Consider the following 21,401-nt stretch of genomic DNA (forward strand, 5'->3'; position numbering starts at 1 on the left):
CAGTTGCGGATTCCTGTAGGGGCAGCATAATGGGCTGCTTGAAGAGACACTGAGATGTGCAACAGAGAGAGAGAGAGAGACAGAGAGAGAGAGAGAGAGAGAGAGGAAAGAGGGACAGGCTGTGTGTGTTTATGTGATATCTCTTTTTCTGATCAATTTAACTGCTTTAACACGTACAGTATTGCCAACATGTGGCCCTGGACTGGCTCTGAGGGTTCAGCGCTGACACGCAAATGTGGCTGAGGCTATCACGCTCGTCTCCTCTTCTCTTGATAGCCAAAGAGAACGAGACGGAGCTATGTCTGTCGACCGGCTGCCTGTCACTGTGATTTATGAGCGCTGTACACTGTAACTTTAGCAGTTGAGTATTTGTGTGTGTTTGTATACCCATAGAAACAGTTCATTAATGAGTTGGATCCGGGACCCTTTATCTCTGGTCTCTCTATAAATCAATGCATGTGTATGCATGCATGGTGTTTGTGAATGTCACTTGAAACAGCTCATTAACGGAGTCAGTCCCACGGTCTCTATACTGCATGATGGTAGCAGGAATAGTTCTAAGAATATAGTTGGCACTGGTGGTGTGGTTGTTAGGGGTTAGTTTAACTACAAATTAATCAGTTTAATTAGTTCAAAACAAATCAGTTTGACGTAAAGAATTGAAAGTGAGAGATAACAGGTAATATATGAGAAGGGACTTATGGACTTCAATTTAAAGACATATGTACACTGAATTACTACTACTGAGCTAGGAGTTCCTCTTTTGATCTATTTTGAGTGATCTAAATCTTGGGATTGAAATCATAGGTGGTATAAATATGTGTGTGGAGGACCTACCTCTTTAGCCTGCTTGCCAGGGTGTTGCTGCTGGAGAAGCTGTAGATGAAGCTGCTCCTGCTGTTTCTTATAAAACTCCTGCAGGTGTTGCTGCAAACACACACACACACACACACACACACAAACACAGGCAGAAAATAAAAATATGTAAATACATATGAGTACACATCTTCATGTTCAATGTTTCCCATACTTTATTCTATTTTCTAACTAATTCTGATTGATTTACATGCAAAAACCCTTCACAGAAAATCCCTTAGAAATGATTAGACATTTTCTCTTAATCTTGGCTAAACTAGTCCAGCTCCAGCTGCACTTCACATGTTGGTTATGCAGAAACTGTTGCACATTATGAATAACATTTTCAACTGCTTTTGGCATTTGTATCCTTGCTGTCTTTCACAGTCCTCTCCATATGGACTTTTAATAGTCCTGCAGATCTGTAGGGGGCAACAATTCATCATATTAACTACGCATTAGTCTGCCAGAGTGCACTGATTTCCTTTTGAGTGACTGAAATAAACAGAGTAAACTCTCTCAGGAACAGGTTCGCTACATTGAACTGATTCCTTTAACACACATACTGTGGTAGCTATTTAAACGATGATTTCAGTTTAATTTCATGTAAACTTCAGATGGTTTTTTTGGCTTAAAAGAGAAGTCCATGAGGCAGGCCACTGGAATGCATGGTCCAGTTGTCTGCTAACTGCCATAGAAATATCCACAGACACTAATATAAAAAATGAATGGGAGCCCTAGGAGCAATTGCAAACTGTTTTGTAACTCTTGTCAAGTCACTTAATCAACGTAAATCAACTATACAACTTTGCTCTATGCTGACTAAAGACAGGTTTTCACCATGTGATTCCTATTTAATTAGGATTACTGATGCTTAATGCTTTGTATGACAGATTCCTGAAACACTGTTTGATATAACATGATGAACTGCACTCTGCTAAGAATGACCATCACACAGTACTGTACGAAAATAGTGTACAATAAAAATGAGCGTCAAATTCTAACTGCTATGACAGATGCAATACAAAGTCACACTGCTGTACTGAAACAGCCACCAAATAGAGAGTGTGAGTGCTCTTAATGAAGAGGAATAATCAGAATGACTGACATTCTTAATTAAACAATTCTCCTTCCCTTAATCAAATCTATGAATGAGAAATGCATTTCAACTCTGACATGAGACTGTGCCAAGTGTGTGCTTCCACAAGCCAATTCCAAATATTACATCATCCATCACCTATCACTCAGCTTCTGGTTTTCATCCAAACTGTGCCCTACTCCCTCAATCCCTGATGAATGCTTGTCAGGGAATTGAACCAGCAACACACTAGAGACAGTTAATTAGAGGTGACATGAACAAGTACGTCAATTTCAGATTCCTCTTGGTAAGTGTGTCAAGGATACAGGGCTGTGGTGAGTTGGCATCGGGGACTGGTGGCTGTGATACACTGGCACAATAGTGACTAAGGGTTGTATGTGTGTCATATATCTGTCACTGTGCCAGAGTGTTTGTGCCAAAATGTTTGTCTGGGTATGTATGCTTTTAGGTAGGTGTGTGTGTGCGTGTGTGTACTGTACCTGCTGCAGCATAACAGCCTGCTGCTGCTGGAGCAGGGCCTGGAGCTGCTGGGGGGAAAGCACCTGCTGCTGGAGGATCTGCTGCATCTGTTGCGGCGTGATCACCTGGGGACTCATCATGGCCACTGACACTGGAACCTGGACAGGGAGGATGATGGAGGGATGAGCGACAAAGGGACAAAAGAAAAGGTAGGAAAGAGATGCAGAGAAGGACATGAGGAAAAGGAGTAGGACAAGGGAAAGGTATAAGATGCAGAAAGTGGGAAAGGAATGGTAAACAATGAGAGCATAGGAGAGAAAAATAGGATGGAGGGATGAACAAAAATGGAAGAAAGTTAGAAAAATAGAGCATTAGAGACGTGCGTCAGGCCTACTGGCGTGGATCTACTGGGAGTGTGGTAATTGGAGACTGAGAGGTAGGGAGAGCAGGCCTCCCATGGCCGTGACGGTTGGCAGCCTAGAGGAGATGCTGAAGGACAGATGGGTGCTGTGCCTTTGTGTTGCTCATCTTATTTTCCTTCCTCCACCCCGCTGGGAAAAGTAAGGGATTTAAATAGACGTAGACCTTAATTAGCAGGACCCTTGAACTCCCCCACTTTAGCATGCCTATCAGTGCTGCTATTGTGAAACAGCGTGAAAATGCACAACTCTGAAGTTGATTAAAACTACACTGATGAAGTGGACACATGGCAGGCACAATCAACGTGATGTGGTGGGTCGTAGCTGGGAGGTTGAGGGTTCACCCTGTGATATTTTTTTTTTAATGTTGGGAGGGAGGGAAATATAAGAAAAGACATGAATACTTCTGTTCTTTTTTTTTTTTTTTTTTTTTTGACTAGATGCCTTCTTGAGTGAATTTTTTCACATTTCTCATTCTCACAAGAGCAGCCAAAAGCACGATTGTTTCTTGCTCTCGGCCCACATGCCATTTTGAAAAATGTATGTCATTTTTTAGGTTATAATCATTAAAATACGAGCTGTCAAACTGCAGTAGAAGAACTTCACCAAAACAAAACAAAGATACATATCCTGCATTTCTGCCAAATTCATCTAAGACGCCAGCGCATGCGACTTCTGAGGCAGCAGATCAATAGGAAGAGGATGCGTTTCTCTTCGGTCTTTGATTGCGTGCACACATTCTAACAGGGGAGTGCGGGCTAACAGTCGCATTACACCGTTTCAGCTCCTCGTGCCTGCTTAAAAATTGAACAAATTTTGTGGAGCAAAGATATTACTGTGTTAAATTTAGTTTGCTTTCCAGTTTGACATCAACATGAGTGAATGATTTAGCATCTGCTGCAACGACACAATGGTTCACCAGTTGATTCCTCTTGACTGAATAAGACACATACATGTATACACTTCATTGACTTATTGAAGTGGCATAAATCACCCTTTCCTTTTCTATATGACCTTTGCAATGTAATGTAATCAGCTTAGACACAAAATAGATCCATGTTTGATGCAACAATGTTTAGGGCTAGATGCTGAATCTTATCAACAAAGATTCTTGACAAACAGGCTGTATGCTGCTATAACACAATTAATATATCAACATGTAGTAACACCTTCACTGACACTAATTGCGACAGTGTTTGGCAGAGAGCTGCCATGACAGTAGCTAGCCTATATGGTGTGTCAAGGGGCCAATAAGACATCCCTGTCCTCATCGCCAGCTAATCAAGCTGCCTTGATTACTTTCCATGCATGTCTCTCCTCCCTCCCTCCTTCTCTCTCTTCCTCTCTTTCCCTTCCTCTCTCTCTCTCTCTCTCTCTCTGTCAGGCCTTGACACGTCCTTGTTTAGCTCTCCTCTCCTCAACGCCTTCCCCCCACCCCAGGTTTTCCCCCCTCTTTGATTAGCCGAGACATTTGCATGGTCACTACACATTTTTCATTTTAGAAGTCATTATGCATTAGTGGCTCCTGATCGCCCGCCTTGACTAATCCTGATGAACTGAAAATCACAGCTGAAGGTCAACTTCCAGCCGGCCCTGCTGCACATTCATATTCATATTCAAACAAATCCTGCCTCCATTGTTCATTAGGGTCTTAGAGAGAGGGGACTCCATCTAAGGTGGAAGAGGTGGAGGAGGATGTTGTGGTACATCTCTTTTCTTCTCTGGACCCTCTATGCAAGAGCGCAAAAGAAAATGCATTCACAATAGGCGAGGTGCTGAACAAAAGCCATCAAAAGTTGCAAATTAAACAGTCCGTGTGTAATTATGCAAATGCTGTGCTTACACCTTCAATGTTATTAACCCTTAAAGGTACATTTGCTAGGTAAGTAATTACCCCCGCAGTCACTCCTGGTTTTGTGTTGGATGCCATGACAATGGGACGAGTGTAGCTGAGAAACAACATGAGAGATGCACTCATTAAGAGTATTAATTGGATGCTGGCTCAAAGATGTTTTGGTTCACAAAAGGGATGCAGGCTTAGAATTTAACATAAATGCACAGTCTGTGCATGCATATGTAAAGTGGAATTAAATATAAATTCTACTCTACTTCAAAGTGGTTCTTGGTTGTCTAAGTGGTGAAATTTAAGCATTCACAGTCAAATACCTGTGAATAAATAAATAATGCAGTATTTCAGCGACAATGAATGAAACCAAACAAAACGTCACCAAAGAACAACAGAAAAACGAATCGAAAAAGTAAAAGCAAGTTATGAAACTGGGAAGTTCCTTTTACACTTTCATTAGCTTTTTAGAGCTATAATGGGTGATAATCATCTTCATTTCACTGCTCCAAACAAAAAGAGGGGAAGAAAAAGGGAGAGAAAAGCAGGCCGAAGAAAGAGAGGGGAGAAAAGGCACTGGCCCACGTCCATTGTGAAGTGCAGCACAATGCTAATTCCAGCATTTAACTGCATGCTTTTCTGCTTGACGTATCAGAGGCTCCAAGATGAAAGCAGATAAGTAATTGCTCTCCTGGTTCTTATTCTTCACTGACAACCCATAAATTTAATTTTACACACACGTTCATTTACATTTTCGAGTATATGACATGATAATTGCAGGAATATAACACCTCCATTCTGCAGGATACTGCACGAGGGCTTGATTGACGTGAGCGGTGAATTGAAAGGAACAGGAGGCTGAATTGCTTCTCCTAGAAATGATTTTGCCACGAAGGGATAAAATTAATGAGCATTTACTAGACGGAGGCAGTGGCGTAAACATCCACACACCGTGAATAGACTCTCTTTCACAGAAGAGGAGCCATGATATCCAATTGGGCTGTACCTCTGTTTCTCTGTAATCCAAAAGGATATATTTCCAATACTGGTGCACAAAAAATATTAATGGGATTTATGAAATTGTTTGAAATTAGCTGTAGCTGATGTGGCCACTGGGGACCTTAATAAGAGAAAATGTGCTTCTCCTGTTTAATATGTGCAAATTTGGATGGAAAAGAGTAGTTTGCTAATGATTTTTGAACAATGCTTCAATGTGACCGCTGCCTTACAGGCATCTGTGAGAAACACACTTGTTTTTAACTGTGTTCAAATGGGGGGTTCAAACGTGGTTCACCATTTGAACCCTTTATTTGTTTATGTCCCTTGTCTTAAAAACTACAAAAGAATGATGAGCTGTATTGACATGAACTTTGAAGCCATGTGGTTTGCCCTCAAAGTTGGAGAGCAAAATAAAGGACCTTTAAATTGGCTCCTGATGTGACAACACTGGTGGGGCCCTCACCAGAACAAGCAGATCATTACACCACTCTTGTCACACCCGCAGCCTGTAACCAGTCTCTCCTGTGCCTCACAAAAGGTCAAGTTCTTCCACAGAGAGCTCAGGTATCTCTTCCAGGCAAAGCTGGCACCCACGTCTCTTCTTATGTTTGATTTAACTGGGCATTCTGGCATTAAATACAGAACACCACATCTCCACTGAAATGTGGCTCACTGGCTGGCTAACACAGCTGCCCGCCTCCAACTATCCAGACCAATGGACAAATGCACTTTTAGCAATTACACCCACTCCACTGTGTGGCACTTTATCTTTACGGCAATGGGATTTTATGAGTGAACTCAAATTACCTAAAGCATGAGATAACTGGTGTATCAGAGTTCAAACTTAAACAATTACAAATCCAGTAGAGAAGAATTCCTTTTATTCGATTTCCTTCTGTACAACTCACTTAGCAGTAATAAGCAGGAGGAAACTGGTGATTAGATGTCGGCCATAAACATCGTGGGGGCAACGAACACGGGGCGGTTATCAATGACAGAGGTTGGTCCTGTAGCACTGGACAGGGACTGAGCTGTGCTACACACATTGCTAAGATAACTGCAATGAGAAATGGAAGGGTCCTTGCTGGTAATTACTGTGGATCCTTGGCAGGGAGAGTCACTGCTAATTAAGCCACTAGCTTCATTTTACACACAGGAAGAGAGAGAGAGAAATCTAGGAAAAAAAAAAAAAAAAAAAAGGAGAAACCCCTCTACCGCCACCCCCATCCCCTATTTCATCTCAATCTCCTGAGTATCCCATGGGGCACAGGGCCCAAACTCAGACCCCCCTCATAGCTTGTGGACTTCTGACCTCTCAACTCCCTTTCGGCTGACACTGCTCATTTACTAGCCAATTACTGCCAAATGTGGCCACACGATTATTGATAGTTGGGACTCTCCACTCGAGGACCACCAAGGCTCCAGGGCAGCTGGCTTGGTGAGTGCCTGACTCTGAAGTTCAAGTGTGTGGTATGCAAGAAGTACATGTGTGTTTTTGTATGTTAAATCGCATGCTTGCATGTGAGACCACACTCGCTCAAACGCATGTCGTGTATTCAGCTTAGGGAGATCAATACTCCAGATTGTCAGGACTCAAGCTAAGTAGATTACTGAATGTTTTCCTAAATCAATTTCCATAACGGTTTGCCAGCAGTGCATGGGAAGTGCAATTTATCATAACATAAAGAACCATCATGTAAAAGCCTTTAATAAAACGCCTGAGGAGATTGGGACGGGCTTAGCACAATTTCCATATTGATTTATCTCTACATGCAGATAGTCATTGATGAAGCCTCTCGAATGTAGTGTATACTAGTGTAGCTGTGTGACATTGCTGGTGCACATTGTTTGTGTCATTATCAGTACAAATTGTCACACCTTTATCATTAAACTGGCACAATTCACTCCCGACTGATGCCTCCCTGCAGGTGTACATATTCCAAGAGTAAATGGGAGCGACAGATAGGAGGAGGAGAGTGAGAGAATTTAAAAAAAAAAAGAAAGTGCAGAGAGTGGAGAGTGTTGAAATAGAAAGAAAGTGAAAGAGGGAGTACAAGTGAGAGCGAGGGTGGGGGGTTGGGGGGTTTGGGGGGGGGGGGGGGACACTTCCCTCTGATGTTGCAGGTAATATGGCCTCCACTGGATCAGCCTCTTCATCAGTGACACACAGTAAATTACAAGTGCTTCAAGCAGCTCAGTGAATTATAGTTCATCACTTGGAAAGGCTTTCCCCCTCACCATCGGGGCCCAGGCGTATCAGATCTGCCGGTTAGGATCCAATTAACACCCTGGCCAGAATCATCTGATTGCATGTGTAAGGGCTGGTATAACTCGTTTATTGCACCCATGTATCTTCTGTCACAAGGTAAATTTGTTGCTGCTACATCAAAGGTCTGAGCTACTTTTTTTTTTTTTTTATCCCTCCCTCCCTCTCACTTTCTCTTGATCCCCCAAACTCAGCTACCTCGCCTTGGGGTTGCATTTCAACTTCTTTTGCATCACAATGATGAACCTGCTCTGTCCTCGCAATTTAGCAATCTTGTCCTGTAGGTGTTGTAAATGCAGGAAAAAAGAGAAGTGGGGAGGGAGATGGGTATAGAAAAAAATCTTGTTTTCTGGTTACAAAAGCAGTAACCAAGGGTGTTTGACTTAAAATGTGCTGACGTTTTTTTTTTCCCCCTCTTTCTCTCTCAGAGTCAACAGAAGTTTTCCTCATGAATAACATAATATTTTCCCCCTCTCTTTATTCCCTTCGCTGTGATAGTTTTTCTCTATTTTCAGATCCAACCAGAGGGGATGCAGTGGAAAGATATATTCATAAATGTAAATGTGAACTACCATCCTTTAGCCACGCACGCTGAAGTCAGCTAACCTATACTCAAGCCTAGCGTCGCAGCCCTTTTCCCTGCATCTCTGTGTGGTTGTGTGTGTGTGTGTGTGTTCCAGATGAAAGTCAATAAGCAGATGAGTGCTGCTATCGAGGATGATATTGGCTCAGTGTTCAAACGCGTGGACCTGACCTTTAAAAGTGTGACACTTCCTAGGATGGCCCAGTGCCCACAACCAATCTGACTAGCCTGGGCAGGAAGCTGTAGAATTTACAGAAAACAGGGCTAAATCAACATCTCTTCCCGTCCATAAACCAACCGTAAAACCTTAAAAATTTTCATTCATACTTAGATCATTGCACAGATGGCACTGAGGTTATTAGTCTTGTAAAAGGGTATTCACAGCTTGATAGTGTGAAAGGGGTAGAGCAGCAGTGGCAGAGGTTTTGCATGGTTAAGAATCGGATGTTAACTACAAGGAGGAGGGGTTAGGGTGTACCGTCACACTGTCACACTAGGTTAAGGGGTCATTCTAGCTGTTTTATATGTAACATACATTGGAGAGGTGGTGGCTGTGTCACAATGGTGACATGTTAGGAGGAGATGTGGTCTGTTGACATGAGTGTGTTTGGATCAAATAAATACCTACCACCTGTTACGGTTTATTTTCTGGGATTTCTAGTAAACTGGAGCTGTTCCTCAAAACACGGGAGCATAAAACCTGCTCACCCACCAGGTGGCTTAGTTCCAGCTCTGCCCTGCTCCTTATCAATACTGATCAATAGAGCCACTAACAAACAAGTCTTGCCTAAAGTCACATCTGGCCCCATTAAAACTTTAAGTAACTGTTATTGTGCTTGTGTTGTGTATGAGTGTGGGCTGCGTTTATATGCATTATGTACATGTGTGTGCGAATGAAACAACTGTCAGATTCATAGGCCTCTGTAATCCTCTCCGCCTCTCCTTGTCCGCGTTTCTTTATTTGTATTCCAAATGTCAGTGTATAAATGCCTTTCAGAGGGGGGATATTGCCACAGAGAAGAGGAGAGCGAGGGGAGAGAGGAGCAGAGGAGAATGGAGCAGAGACGAGAGGGTGTTGTGTGCCTTGGGAGAGCCGTGTAAGCAGCATGGCGGAGGCAGGGGGATTTACAGGGAGAAATAGGTGTTTATTGAGTGCTCCCGTGGGCTTACTGTGTAATAATAGACCTGTCACATTACGCAAATGTGGAGAAGCAGCTTGTGTGTGTGTTTGTATGTGTGTTTGTGGGACTTTTTTTTTTTTTTTTTTTTTAACATGTGTGTATGCGTGCATGTGAATGCCAGAGCTGCCTGCCTCCGCATCATCAACTCCTGAGAAGCAGTGATGAGCGAGCGGATAGAATTAGTCAGGCGAGAGCCTTTAGCCGCTAATACGCGTAATTAAAACTGCAAGCTGAGGCACTTAGATGCTTGTGTACTAAATAATTTACATGCCATGATCTATGGATCATTTCCCGCTCTTAAATACCAAAGATGGGGGAACAAGGGGAAAAAAGACTGGCAGAGGATTTATCAGTATCTCTGCCATAAGCAGGATGTCATGGTAATATTAATCCTTTTCCCACTTTCTACTGTGCTAATCATACAAGAGGATCAATCCGCACGATTCCTCCGGTGGAAAACATGTAGCTTGATTGCCATTGACTCTTATCAAGCCGTGAAGCTAATAAAATATTGTACTATAGTACCCATTGTGGCCTCATAATCCAGGTAAATAATGCAGCTTTATTGGGTAAACTCCCTCAAGACAATTATAAAAAAAATCTGGTACTGACAAGAGGAAAGAAATACAACAATAAGAACAAAAAAACAAGGCTTTTTAATGAACTAAGAGTTTCTCCTGCTTTATACTGATATTTGCACAATGGAGTATTACAGCTAAAATGTCATTTGAAATGAGTGGATTCAAGGGCACACAGCAACGCAGTCCCAGTGTAAAAATGATCTCGGACCAGAAGGCATTGAGCCCTGTTGGAGCTGGTATCGCTGGGAGAGTCAGCAGTGCCTCTCCGATGACGCTCTGCATGGAGACTTTTTGGAACAAAGAGGTGAGGATGTTAATAAAGGCTGGATCAACATATGGATTAGTTGGAGCTGAGGACAGGCCGATCGGCAGGGCCTCCGATTCATATTGATTCATATCGCCAACGCGAGGCAAGGATGGAGTAAGCAAATGTAAATATTCAATATTTACCATCTGCTGGTGTTATTAGAGGCAGGGGCTTGGGCATGGGCTGACTGTTATCATGCACCCACACTGCTCTCATTCAATATTGTTCTTCCTGCCATGTATGTATTGCACTTGGTGACTATGCAGGCATTTGTAGATCAGGATCCCATTTGTTTGAATCTATTCTCTTCAGCATACAGAACTTCAAACAGAAGAAGCTCAACAATAAGCTACAGAAAGCTAAACGAGCGAGTCGTTTTTTTTCCACCAGAGCTAAATAAATAAAAAATATATATACTCAAATAAATAAAACACCCTTATAATTATTTTCTAAATTCTGATGTCATTGTGTGTGAACATACTGATAATATTAGCGCTCTTGATGAGGTTGAGTTGAATTATTTAAATGCAAAAGCATGACTGAGTCTTTGCCAACCTTATCTCTTCAGCAGTGCGTAATTAGGTACACAGGGGTGTGACTCCAATTGAAGGTGTTGCCATTGTTAGACTGTGAAAATACGTATCAACGGGTGAGGTTAACGCCAATTTCCCTGTCATTAATGGAATGCACAGAGCCTCTAATGAGGTAAACCATTGCTCCTTGATAGTACTTATTAGCCGAGTGGAGGGCACAAACTCCCACACTTCAATTTCAAACGGCTAAAAATAAATTAAATAAAAAATACTAATAATAAAAACATGGAGCAGATGTCAAGGGGCCTTACATAATTTGAGGCAGGAAAACCAACTAACTGTCTTGTTGACTTAAACGAGCAGAATGAAAAGACTCACAGTGTGAGAAAATCTTAACGCCAGGAAGGGAGAGCGATGTGTTAATGTGTATATATATGTGTGAGTGTAGTGTCAGTGTGTGACGTGTGTGCGCTTTGTGTGTGTGTGGCGTATGTATACAAGTGTGACCTTTTCCAAATCACTAACAACAGAAATAGACAGCTCTACGAATCAATATGGTAAATTAGCATTGAAGAGTGGAAATGACATGCAGTTAAAATTAGCTGTCTGTATAACCTACTAGTCAGGCTGACATGCCTTTCAAATAATAACTAACCTCTGGATATTCCTCATGTCAACAACACTATGGATCGAATGTAGGAAAGCATAGAGATCAAAGATGTCCGTCCTCCAATTTGTCATCCAACCGTATAACCTTTGGATATACTTGAAGTATTAATTATTGTCCAGTTTGATAGACAATATGCATGAAATGGTTTGAAACCCCTTTCTGAGAAATAAAATGTATACTTGAAAATGGACAGATGGCTGATGGATGAAACTTTGCTCTCTGAAATCTGTCTCTGTTGTGTTTTTCTTGTGTCTATGTGACGCTTAGCTTCCTGGGGACCGGCTTGTCCAGCTTTAGGATTCCAATGACAGGCCCGAGGATTGCGTTGGCAAATCAAACACACTTGTGGAACAGAGGAAATCTTCTTTTCGGAGGAGCATGTATTATGGATGGACTTAAGAGATTATACGGGGAGCTGCTTTACCTGCAGTGGACGCTGCTTGTCCTGGCTCTTTGGAGATTTCAGGCCACTGCCTGGCTGCTGCAAGAGTAATTGCCTCGCTGCTTGTAGGGCCTGGGAAGAAAAGAACACAAGACAAAAGACAGTGTGAAAAGATGAGAGAAAAAAGATGGGGAGGGAGGAAAGGAGACAGTGAAAATAAACTATTAGATTTCTCGAAGCTGGCAGCAGAGATAATTCAAAATTTCAGGGACAAAACAGTCATCTCTGACTGAGAACGCTGTCAAATATCACCTGGTATTTTCCGCAACACATTCTGACGTGGTTAACACTACGTTGGAGATACGTTTAATAACAATTCACAGAGCCGTGATCAAGGATAAATACAGTTTGTCTAGAGCACCCCTGAAGCAGAGGGTGGCGGGAGGGAGGGGGGGGGCTGAAAAAAAAAAAAGAGGCAGAGCGTCAGTAGAATTGACCTGTCTAGTGTGTGCTCAACTGAAATACCCACTTCTCTCTGCAAATTACCGCCACATTTGCATATTCATAATATCAATTTGAAGTAGAGGCAGCACCATGTGAAGTGTCCCTGGGAGCTGTAATTAAAGTTGACAAAATCAACATCAGATTACATTTAGAGTCAATTAACTAGCAGCCCAGGTTTTTCACTATGCATTAAGGGTGCTTATGAGCAGAGGATGCGTGATAGAAATGATGGATAGAAAGATGGATAGATAGATGGAGAAGGAGAGACCTTTCCCTACTTGATGAAATTAGTTCACAGCTGTTTACACATGGCATGAAGAATTTGAAAAATCATATTTGTAAATTGTAAAAATTTGTCATCAACACCTTTTGATGTGTTTGCCAGACACGGGGATGATAATTTTTCTGATTTATTTCTCTAGGGTTTGATGGGATTACAGATCCCCTCCCGCCTGGCTGTGTGTATTGAATGCGTGTGACGAGCGAGCTCCAGTTTCACAGGTACAGTGGCAGCTGGGCTAGCAGCTTCACTCCAATTCTTCAAGAGCAGATGGATGAAAGAGTCTGGCAGAAAAGAACATTGTGCACAGCTGCTACTACTGCTGCTGCTCTACACAGCCGTATACCTTGTATTCTTCAGGCCCATGAGCATCAAGTGGGAGAGAAGGGAAAAAAAAAAAAACAAGTACGCACACACAACACAACACAACAACTTCATAGTGTTTCTTTTTTGATGAAAAAAGAAGAGGATGAGTAGGAGGAGAAGCAAGGAATGTAAAAAAAAAAAAAAAATTCAGATGGAGAGTGACACTTCCTCAGGAATCAGAGGTGCTCATTTTATTTTCTAGTGCTTGCCAGTATCCATGACAACAGCTGCCTTGACAGGGCGTGCATATGGCGCAGCTCTGCCAGCTGGTGGGAACAATGTTTGAACTAGTACATTGAGATCCTGAGCAAACAAGAGGAGAAGACAGGAGAGAGAGGGAGAGAGAGAGAGAGAGAGAGAGAGAGAGAGAGAGAGAGAGAGAGAGAGAGAGAGAGAGGCAGAAAAATGAGAGGGAGGAGAAAAAAAAAAAAGTTGCCATGTCTTAACCCCTCGGGGAACGCAGCCACCCCCCTGATCAATTATGAAAAGACAGAGCTGGGGGTTGCTTGGAGAGGTGGTGGTGGTGGTGCTTGTAGGGGAGTGTGTGTATGTGTGTGTGTGTGTGTGAGGGGGTGGAAGGGGAGGGTGGGGGGGGGGTCTGTCTGTCTGGCTGCTCAGGAGGAGCCAGGCTTTCTGAAGTAAAGTAAACAAACACATTACACTGGCACTGGGTCCTAACTGCATTGATCTGTCTCCTTGGTAAGAGGAACCTAGTCGCCACTGCCTCGCATGTGTCTGTGTGTGTGTGTGTCTGTGTGTGTGTAATGTGACATCTGTAAGCTGAGCCATAGCTTTTCTTCACAACACACACACATACACACACACACACACACACACACTAAAGTTGCTTGTAGCTCACATCAACACCTGCAGTAAGCAGGCACACACAGGCCCAGGAAGCTTTGATGTTTGTGGACTTTTTATTTTCAAAATGGACGGGAAATCAAACATTGCTTGACTTTGACTTCCTCTGACTGAACGCAGAAGACAAAACAAATTCTTTGAATGCAGCCAATCACTTTGCTAATTAAAACACAGGGGCTAATTAATCTCACCATGGTTGGTGAATCAAAGTAATTATAAGGCTTATTGAGTCCTGCACACAGTAGTTAGAGGGAAGGCTGCTTGATGAGTGCAGCCCAAGGTAGCTGTCAGGAGGAAATGTTTATCCATGTGTGAATCAATAATGACTCGCTGTGTTATACCCAAAGTCAAGAGAGCCACTCGATATATTACACGCGGTCAAGAGTACAAAGAAAAGGATGTTTTTAACAGCACTTCCAATATCCATGCCAGGTAAATATCGAGGGAGGTGCAGGTATGAGAGGTGATGCACAGGGGGTGAAGCAGAGAGATCAACTACGCCGGGCTTATTAGAAAAGAAGTCTGCTCAGACTGCATAAAGAGTACTTCTCTAAACATAACACAGACCTTATCAACACCGGCCAAACTTTCCCAGAGTGGTTTGTCATGCCTGAAACCGTCTGTCACCTCTTTTGTGGAAGCGGGGTTAGCCATTTTTCTGAGAGTCTGTGACGGTGCGGAAAGGTAAGGGAGGGAAAAAAAAAAAAAAAAAGCCCTGTCCCCTCACTTTCACTGGCTCTGAGTATTCAGCCATTACAGTAAAAAGCACCAATTTGTGCCACCCACCTCCCCACTCCACAGAGATGGCAAGCTGAAGCCCATCTCAAAGCACAAAAAGCAGCAAATGCCAAGGAAAGTCATCAAAAGTTTGCTGAAGAGCTGGTGGAGCGGACAAAAACACAGACGAGTGCAGGCGCACCGCCTATTTAACCTGGGTTGCTATGCACGAAAAAATGACATCCCCAGTCTATTAATGCACACATTGTATAAACAGCACAATGTGACACATTCTTCAGAATGAGAGAGCAAGCCAGACAGAGAGAGAGAGAGAGAAAGAGAAAAAGAGCCAGGCCCTGCTATATAAATAACAAGGCACTCAGAGGCATATTTGATGTTGATATCCATCACTGAGGTTGGAAAAGACGAAAAAAATAAGAGGGGGGAAAATAACACACAGAGCGACCAAGACCGCAACATGGGGATCCTTATGAAAATAAGATTCAGCCCAAATGGATCTGGTGTAATTGGTTTCAGATAGTGAGGTCAGGAGAAAGGCGATACAGGCAACTATTATGCGAAACGGACTGAGAAACAAGAATGTTTACACAGGCATTCCTCTGCTACATTAATAGGCATGCAGAGATCACTGGAGAGGGAGAAAAGGAGAGAGTGAGAAGAGACTGACAGAGAGGGGAAGAGAGAGGGAACTAAAAAAAAAAAAAACACGTATCAGCCATCCATTCATCCTTCCCTCCCACTATCCTCCTCCTCTCCCAGCCCCAGTGTTTAGACTCTATACAGAACAGGGTAATAAGGAACACCTATCACAATGCACCATTGTAAGGAGCATGCAAAGATCTTAAACAAGCATGAAAAACATTAGCAGACTCTGCAATAGTGGGCCAAACCATTGCAAATCTTCAGATTGCTTATTGTGTGTGGCGGATGGTGGTGGTGGTGGTGGTGGTGGTGATGGGGGGTGTGGGGGGCAAGAAATAAGCCATCCATCCTCTAAGAATGTCACTCTTTCAAATCCACCTGGAGACTGCATGATATGCAGCCATGACATTGGAATTGGATATATCTGAGGAGCTGTGACATTGTGTTTGGATAGTGCAGATCACTTCCTGGCTCGGGTCACGTTGGGAGTTGTTGTTATTAGGGGATATGGCAGTTATTGGAATGATGAAGCAGGCATGAAATAAGCTGCCCTCAACAGGTACATCTTCACAGGTCTGTGGCCCGCACACGTTGCTTCCATGTTCCGGAAAGTAGCTGTTAACATGGTGTGTCAACTGTTGATCAATAAGAAATGGGTTGCATCATGATATCACAGTCTTTCTGTGGTGTGCAGAACAGATGTTTTGTGTGTATTCATGTATGTGTGTTTGTTATAGGGAGTAAAAGGCTGCTGTTCAACACTAGGCTGTCGGCCAGAACAACTCCAGTCATGCTGACAGTCTTGACAACTCCCACACACACACATACACACACACATCCTGGTGCGTGCATAAGCACACACAACCACATACCCAGCACCAGACTACCAGGCTTATCTATCGTTGCTTCTAGGAAACACAGACACAGAAGTTTGGCGGGGGTGGGGGGGGTGAAAAGTGAAAAGAAGGGAAGAGAAAAAGAAAAAGTGTGACACTTTATCAAGCTGGAGGGAGTCGCATGCTACGGAAAACAAGGCACAAACAGTTTAAGCTGAACAAACAAACATGGCTGATTGGACTGAGGCTGGCGGCCCGCTGGCGAGGGAGATACGCGCTGACACTCCACACCAAAATATTTACACCCTATCTTCTTATATAAGTGGATTCAGGGCAGATGGATGGATGGATACGGATTTAGAGGGGCTGGCTGGAGAGGATAGACAAATGAGAAGAGAAGGGGAGAAGGATAAGATGTCCTATACAATGTCTGAATACAAAAGTGGGGGCATAAGTTTATAAAAACAAGCAAACCAGGGAACATTGTCAGAACAGCAGAGGTCCTCACATGTCTTCATGCAAGAAAAGGAAAAAGGATGCAGCTGGGTGGAGTTGATTACAGAGATGGTCCTTAAACACAAGTTCAATGACACAGTATGTGACCATGAAAACTGAAGATTGGTGTTGTTCCATGTTTTTGCTTAGTTTTGTACACACTGTGTTGGACATGATGGAGGAGCAAAGGGCAAAAGAAAATTGTGTGATGATTCATGAAATTCCTCTAGGCTCTTTGAACACTCACTGCTAAATGAATGCAGCCCCTACAATTTTTTTTTATGACCAATGCTTGATGTGTCAAGGTTTATAGTATATGGCTGCTATTGATCTCATTCCCCTTAAGTAACTCGGCAGCACGAGTAGAAAGACTCCTATCCTTTCATAAAGGTCAGAACTGGCGATGACGCACCGGTGCCTCAACAATAGCTGCAGATTCAGTTCCCTTATCGCCACTCTGAAGCAGCTACACGGAGCACAATGCACATCTCTGCTTGGTTGAGTACTTGGAAAGGAAAAGCATTTTGGCCAAAAATAATGACTTCTTTTGACCTCAGTTGTAGACGCAGATAAGAGCCAGACTGACAGGTGTATTCTGCCAGACAATGCCAAACCACAGTAACTGCAATTTTGGTCAAAAGTGAGTTATGATTGAAAATGATTTTTTAAATGTATGTTTTATCTTGTGACAAATTGTCTAACTTCAGCCTCTTAGAGAAAAAACAATGTTAAAAATTCAGTAACTTCAAAATCCAACCAAAAACCGAGGCACATCACAATCAGTCATAATCAAGTGTAGTTACTGTGCTCTGCCTTGGTTCCTCTGAGCTTCGGCTGCAGTTACTGCGGCCTGTGACAGCCGTCCAAATTGTTAATAAATGAGGATTCTGTAAATCCCGTTCAGGACAATCCAAAGAAGGGTGTCTTCATGTTCTCCACTTGGAACTCTTACTTACTTCATCTGTGTATTATCAGCTGAACCTATCATAGTAGATAGTAATAATAGTTTGAATATCACTGTGTTAGTGTTAGCACTCTGTTGTGCTAGACAGGACAAGAGAGTACGTTAACATTAGTTTACAGACTGACAGCCCCCTCCCTCTTCTCTCTCGTGTACATTTCAGGGGTTACAGGGTGCAGAGAGTACAACCATAATCAGGTGTTACATTGCACACTATGTAGCTAAGTCATAATTTATATAACTTCAGTTTGTAATCTATACAGCAAGCATTACAACAACTTTAATGTTTATTAACTTAGATTTGATTGATATACTTTACAGTCCTGATACCATTAAAATAAATATGTTAAGCCATCTTAATAGCCTAAACCTCACAAAATAATATTTGAGGATTGCCTGATTTTATCTTAATTACTCATCTATTTCAACTTTTTCAATATAATTATGATTATATATGATTAATAAAACACGGGGTCATAGGTCAAATAATTGGTCATGATTTTTAAGCCATGAAAATGACTTAAAGAATACATATTTAATAAGCACATAACTGCTTTTCTAGCTATAACACATTTGGCTGGACAGCCAAAAAACTTCGAAGCCATTTTTCTCATTGTTAGCGTAGTTACTGCTGTTTGCCTTTGTAGGGAAGTATTAGTACATCACAATTAGTCATAGTCATTGCTACTTCTTAGCTCAACCCATGTTCCCTCCCTATCTGCCCAAATTTGGGTCATCTGGCTCCAATAAGTGCCAAGATGGTGGCGAGCGGGAAACCAAAATGTCCCAAAAGAAACCGAACGTCCATAAGAGAAACTAATTCACATCTCGCCGCGGTTGAGCCAATGGAAGAGAGAGAGAAAGAGGGGAGAAAAAGAGAATTTGGAAAATATGTAGGAGTAATGAGCATTTTAATGTATGACTCAATAAATCAACAGTCTGCAGTGAATAAGGGAAGGGGGAGAGAGAAAGGGAGGGAGAGGTCCATGGAGAATCTGCTCGGGCCTCAGGACGGAGGTAAAGCTAGAACAATGGGCTTCTGTGTCCCCACTCTGCTATCTCTCAGTATTTTCAGCTACTTCAGCTTCCTCTGTCTCTACATACAAAGTGCCTCATCCAAAAAATAATATCTATCTTGTGCTCATTTGTTGTCTTTTTTCTTAAGTGGATAATAGGTGTTTGGGAAGAAAACCTTCAATATTGATCTCTTGCACTCTTCAACTCCTTTCTACCTCTTCGTTGCACTTTGAATTCACCTCAACTTCTTTCCCGTCTCCCCTCCCTCCCCCCCCTTCTCCACATACTCATATCATATTATTCATTTCTTCCTCTCATCTTTCTGTCTTTCTTCCTCCTCTCTCTCCCACGTCTCTCACCCCTTGTTTATTGATTCTCTAGATTAAGAATTCCTAGGGTGGAGAATTGTAACACACAAGCATCAAATTATTTTGGGGTGTGCTTATTTGCTTTTCCCTTGCATCTATTTGGCCTATGTCTGTAGACAATTATGCCTACCCAGCCCTAGACTCAGGTGCTAATAATGAAGGACAAATAGAATCATATGTGTAAACTTCCCCCACTGATGAAAATTTATATTAACTTTCTGCCACAGTAAACAGAGCTGCATAGCTACACCCTCCCGGGAGGATTGACGAGATGAATTTGCTCGCTCCTACCCCAGGAAGAAAGCAAGAGCTCGTATAGGAGAGAGGAGTGATGTTGGGAGGGGCTCAAGGGGGGGCGGGGGGTGCCTAGCTCCATTGTGTAACCTCACACTTATTTTTCCACTAACAAAGACAAAACATTGCTCTGTTTTGCCCATCACAGATAAAGTGTGTGTTTATGTCTGAGTGCATATGCACCAATATATGTGTCTGCTGAGACGCTGGGAGGCCATGCCAACAATAACACAGAGTTTGGCCTGCTGTCGTTTACTGCAACTGCTAACGTTCACTAACATCCCACCTCCTGCTGTTATCACCATGGATATTATGTGCAAATAGAAAGATATATCTGTTCTAGCAAGGGAGAATAATAGTTCTCAGCTACCTTCAAGCTGAAACTTGACACAGAACCCCCAAACTGAGGCAGGATTTGAAACAAGACTGCCTTGTCACGTTGAAAAAAAAAAACATATCTTGACCGATTAATGAGGTTTGAAAGCCCATAATATTTTCCAAAATAACCTTCAATGTACCATGACTTTACATACTAAATAATTGCTTAAGCCATTCTCCTGTCCTCTCCGAACCTCTGACATTGTCTCTGTGCATCTCTTCCATCCGTCATCACTTATGAAATTCAATTTACCCCTACAAGCACCTATTTTCCTCCCTCTCTGTCTCTGCTAGTGGCTTTAGCAAAGTCTTTACTTTGACCTGTGCTGTATGGCTTCGTTTAGATAAGGTGACAGCAAGCCCATTCAGCAATGCTCTTTATCTACTGCTGCTCTTAGGGAAGTCCTTTAGAGCCCGACAACTGAGAGCTTCCACAGTATACTATCACAAAGAGACAGAGAGGAAGAAAAATAGAGACAGACAGAGAGGAGAGAGGAGACAGGGGGGAAGGCATTTGTGTGGGTAGAAGAAGGAAGAGGAGAGTGTGTGTGTGTGTGTGTTTGTTTGAGGCGGACAGTGTGTGTGAGGTCAAGTGTTCTCTTTGCAAAAGCAAAGCTGGCATGAGGTATGACTGTTCAACTGTGCAGGCCCCAACCCCACAAAAAAACACAAATACACACATTCTCTCTCTCTCTCTCTCTCTCGTGCGCATGCTGACTATTACACGCTCTTTCTCTCTCCTGAAGCGCTTGATTTCCTCTTCAGGTGATTATGATCCTTCTCCTTTTCACAGTTCCAGGCGAGTGGAGGTCACACAGCTGGATGAATACCTGATATGAAATGTTGCTTTCAGGCCAGCCATAGTTCATTTGGTAAGACTGAGCCCAGTGGAAAAACTGCAACAGTGGGGTGGGAATATTGCTCAGAAATATTATGCCAATTATTCGAACACTGACAAATTGAGTGAGCTTGATATGCTTAAATATCATAAGGCAACACACTGTCTATATGACAATATCACACTGTATTGAAAAACTGTTAACTATATGCTCACTGTACCATTAAGTGAGCTTAAACACAGCTGTATTTCAGTGAAAACTAGTGTTTTCTCATCACTCTTGTCAGAGGATCAGACACAGAATGAAGTTGTTTTTCATGGAGCTTGTGTCTGTCTTTGTTGACAAGGCCTTATTAAGAGGCTCCCACTCCAAAAACATGGCCAGAGGCGACTAGCAATCTGGCTGTGGCACCAGAGAGCGAGCATCCGCCGCGGAAGAGACGGTTTTGTGCAGAATGCCAATACTAATAGATACTGTTGAAAAGATAAATGTGCTCACACTAATGTGTGCATGTGCACTATACATTCAACACACGTGTGCAAACATGAAGGGGCTGTAAGGGTAAACAATAGGTTGGGGAAAACCTTGCTCATCTCAGCTACTGCATCCTGGGTAGGTAAACTGCATTTAAGTTTGTTTACC

The 21,401-nt window shown here is 42.6% G+C and overlaps 1 protein-coding gene across 7 annotated transcripts in view; it reads right to left on the reverse strand.

The window, feature by feature from the left end:
- The window catches only part of foxp2 (forkhead box P2), a 104,887-nt gene that overhangs the window by 30,398 nt on the left and 53,088 nt on the right, over positions 1–21,401 (reverse strand). For all 7 annotated transcript variants that reach the window (XM_044343304.1, XM_044343302.1, XM_044343298.1 and 4 more), the window contains 3 exons: positions 12,220–12,309; positions 2,434–2,571; positions 838–927 (listed from right to left, as the gene is read on the reverse strand). In XM_044343304.1, the coding sequence (XP_044199239.1) occupies positions 838–927; positions 2,434–2,553 (210 nt within the window). In that variant the 5' untranslated portion in view covers positions 2,554–2,571; positions 12,220–12,309. The remainder of the gene's footprint in view (positions 1–837; positions 928–2,433; positions 2,572–12,219; positions 12,310–21,401) is intronic.

Source organism: Thunnus albacares, chromosome 23 (genome assembly GCF_914725855.1).
Source record: "Thunnus albacares chromosome 23, fThuAlb1.1, whole genome shotgun sequence".
In the NCBI taxonomy this organism is placed as follows: Eukaryota; Metazoa; Chordata; class Actinopteri; order Scombriformes; family Scombridae; genus Thunnus; species Thunnus albacares.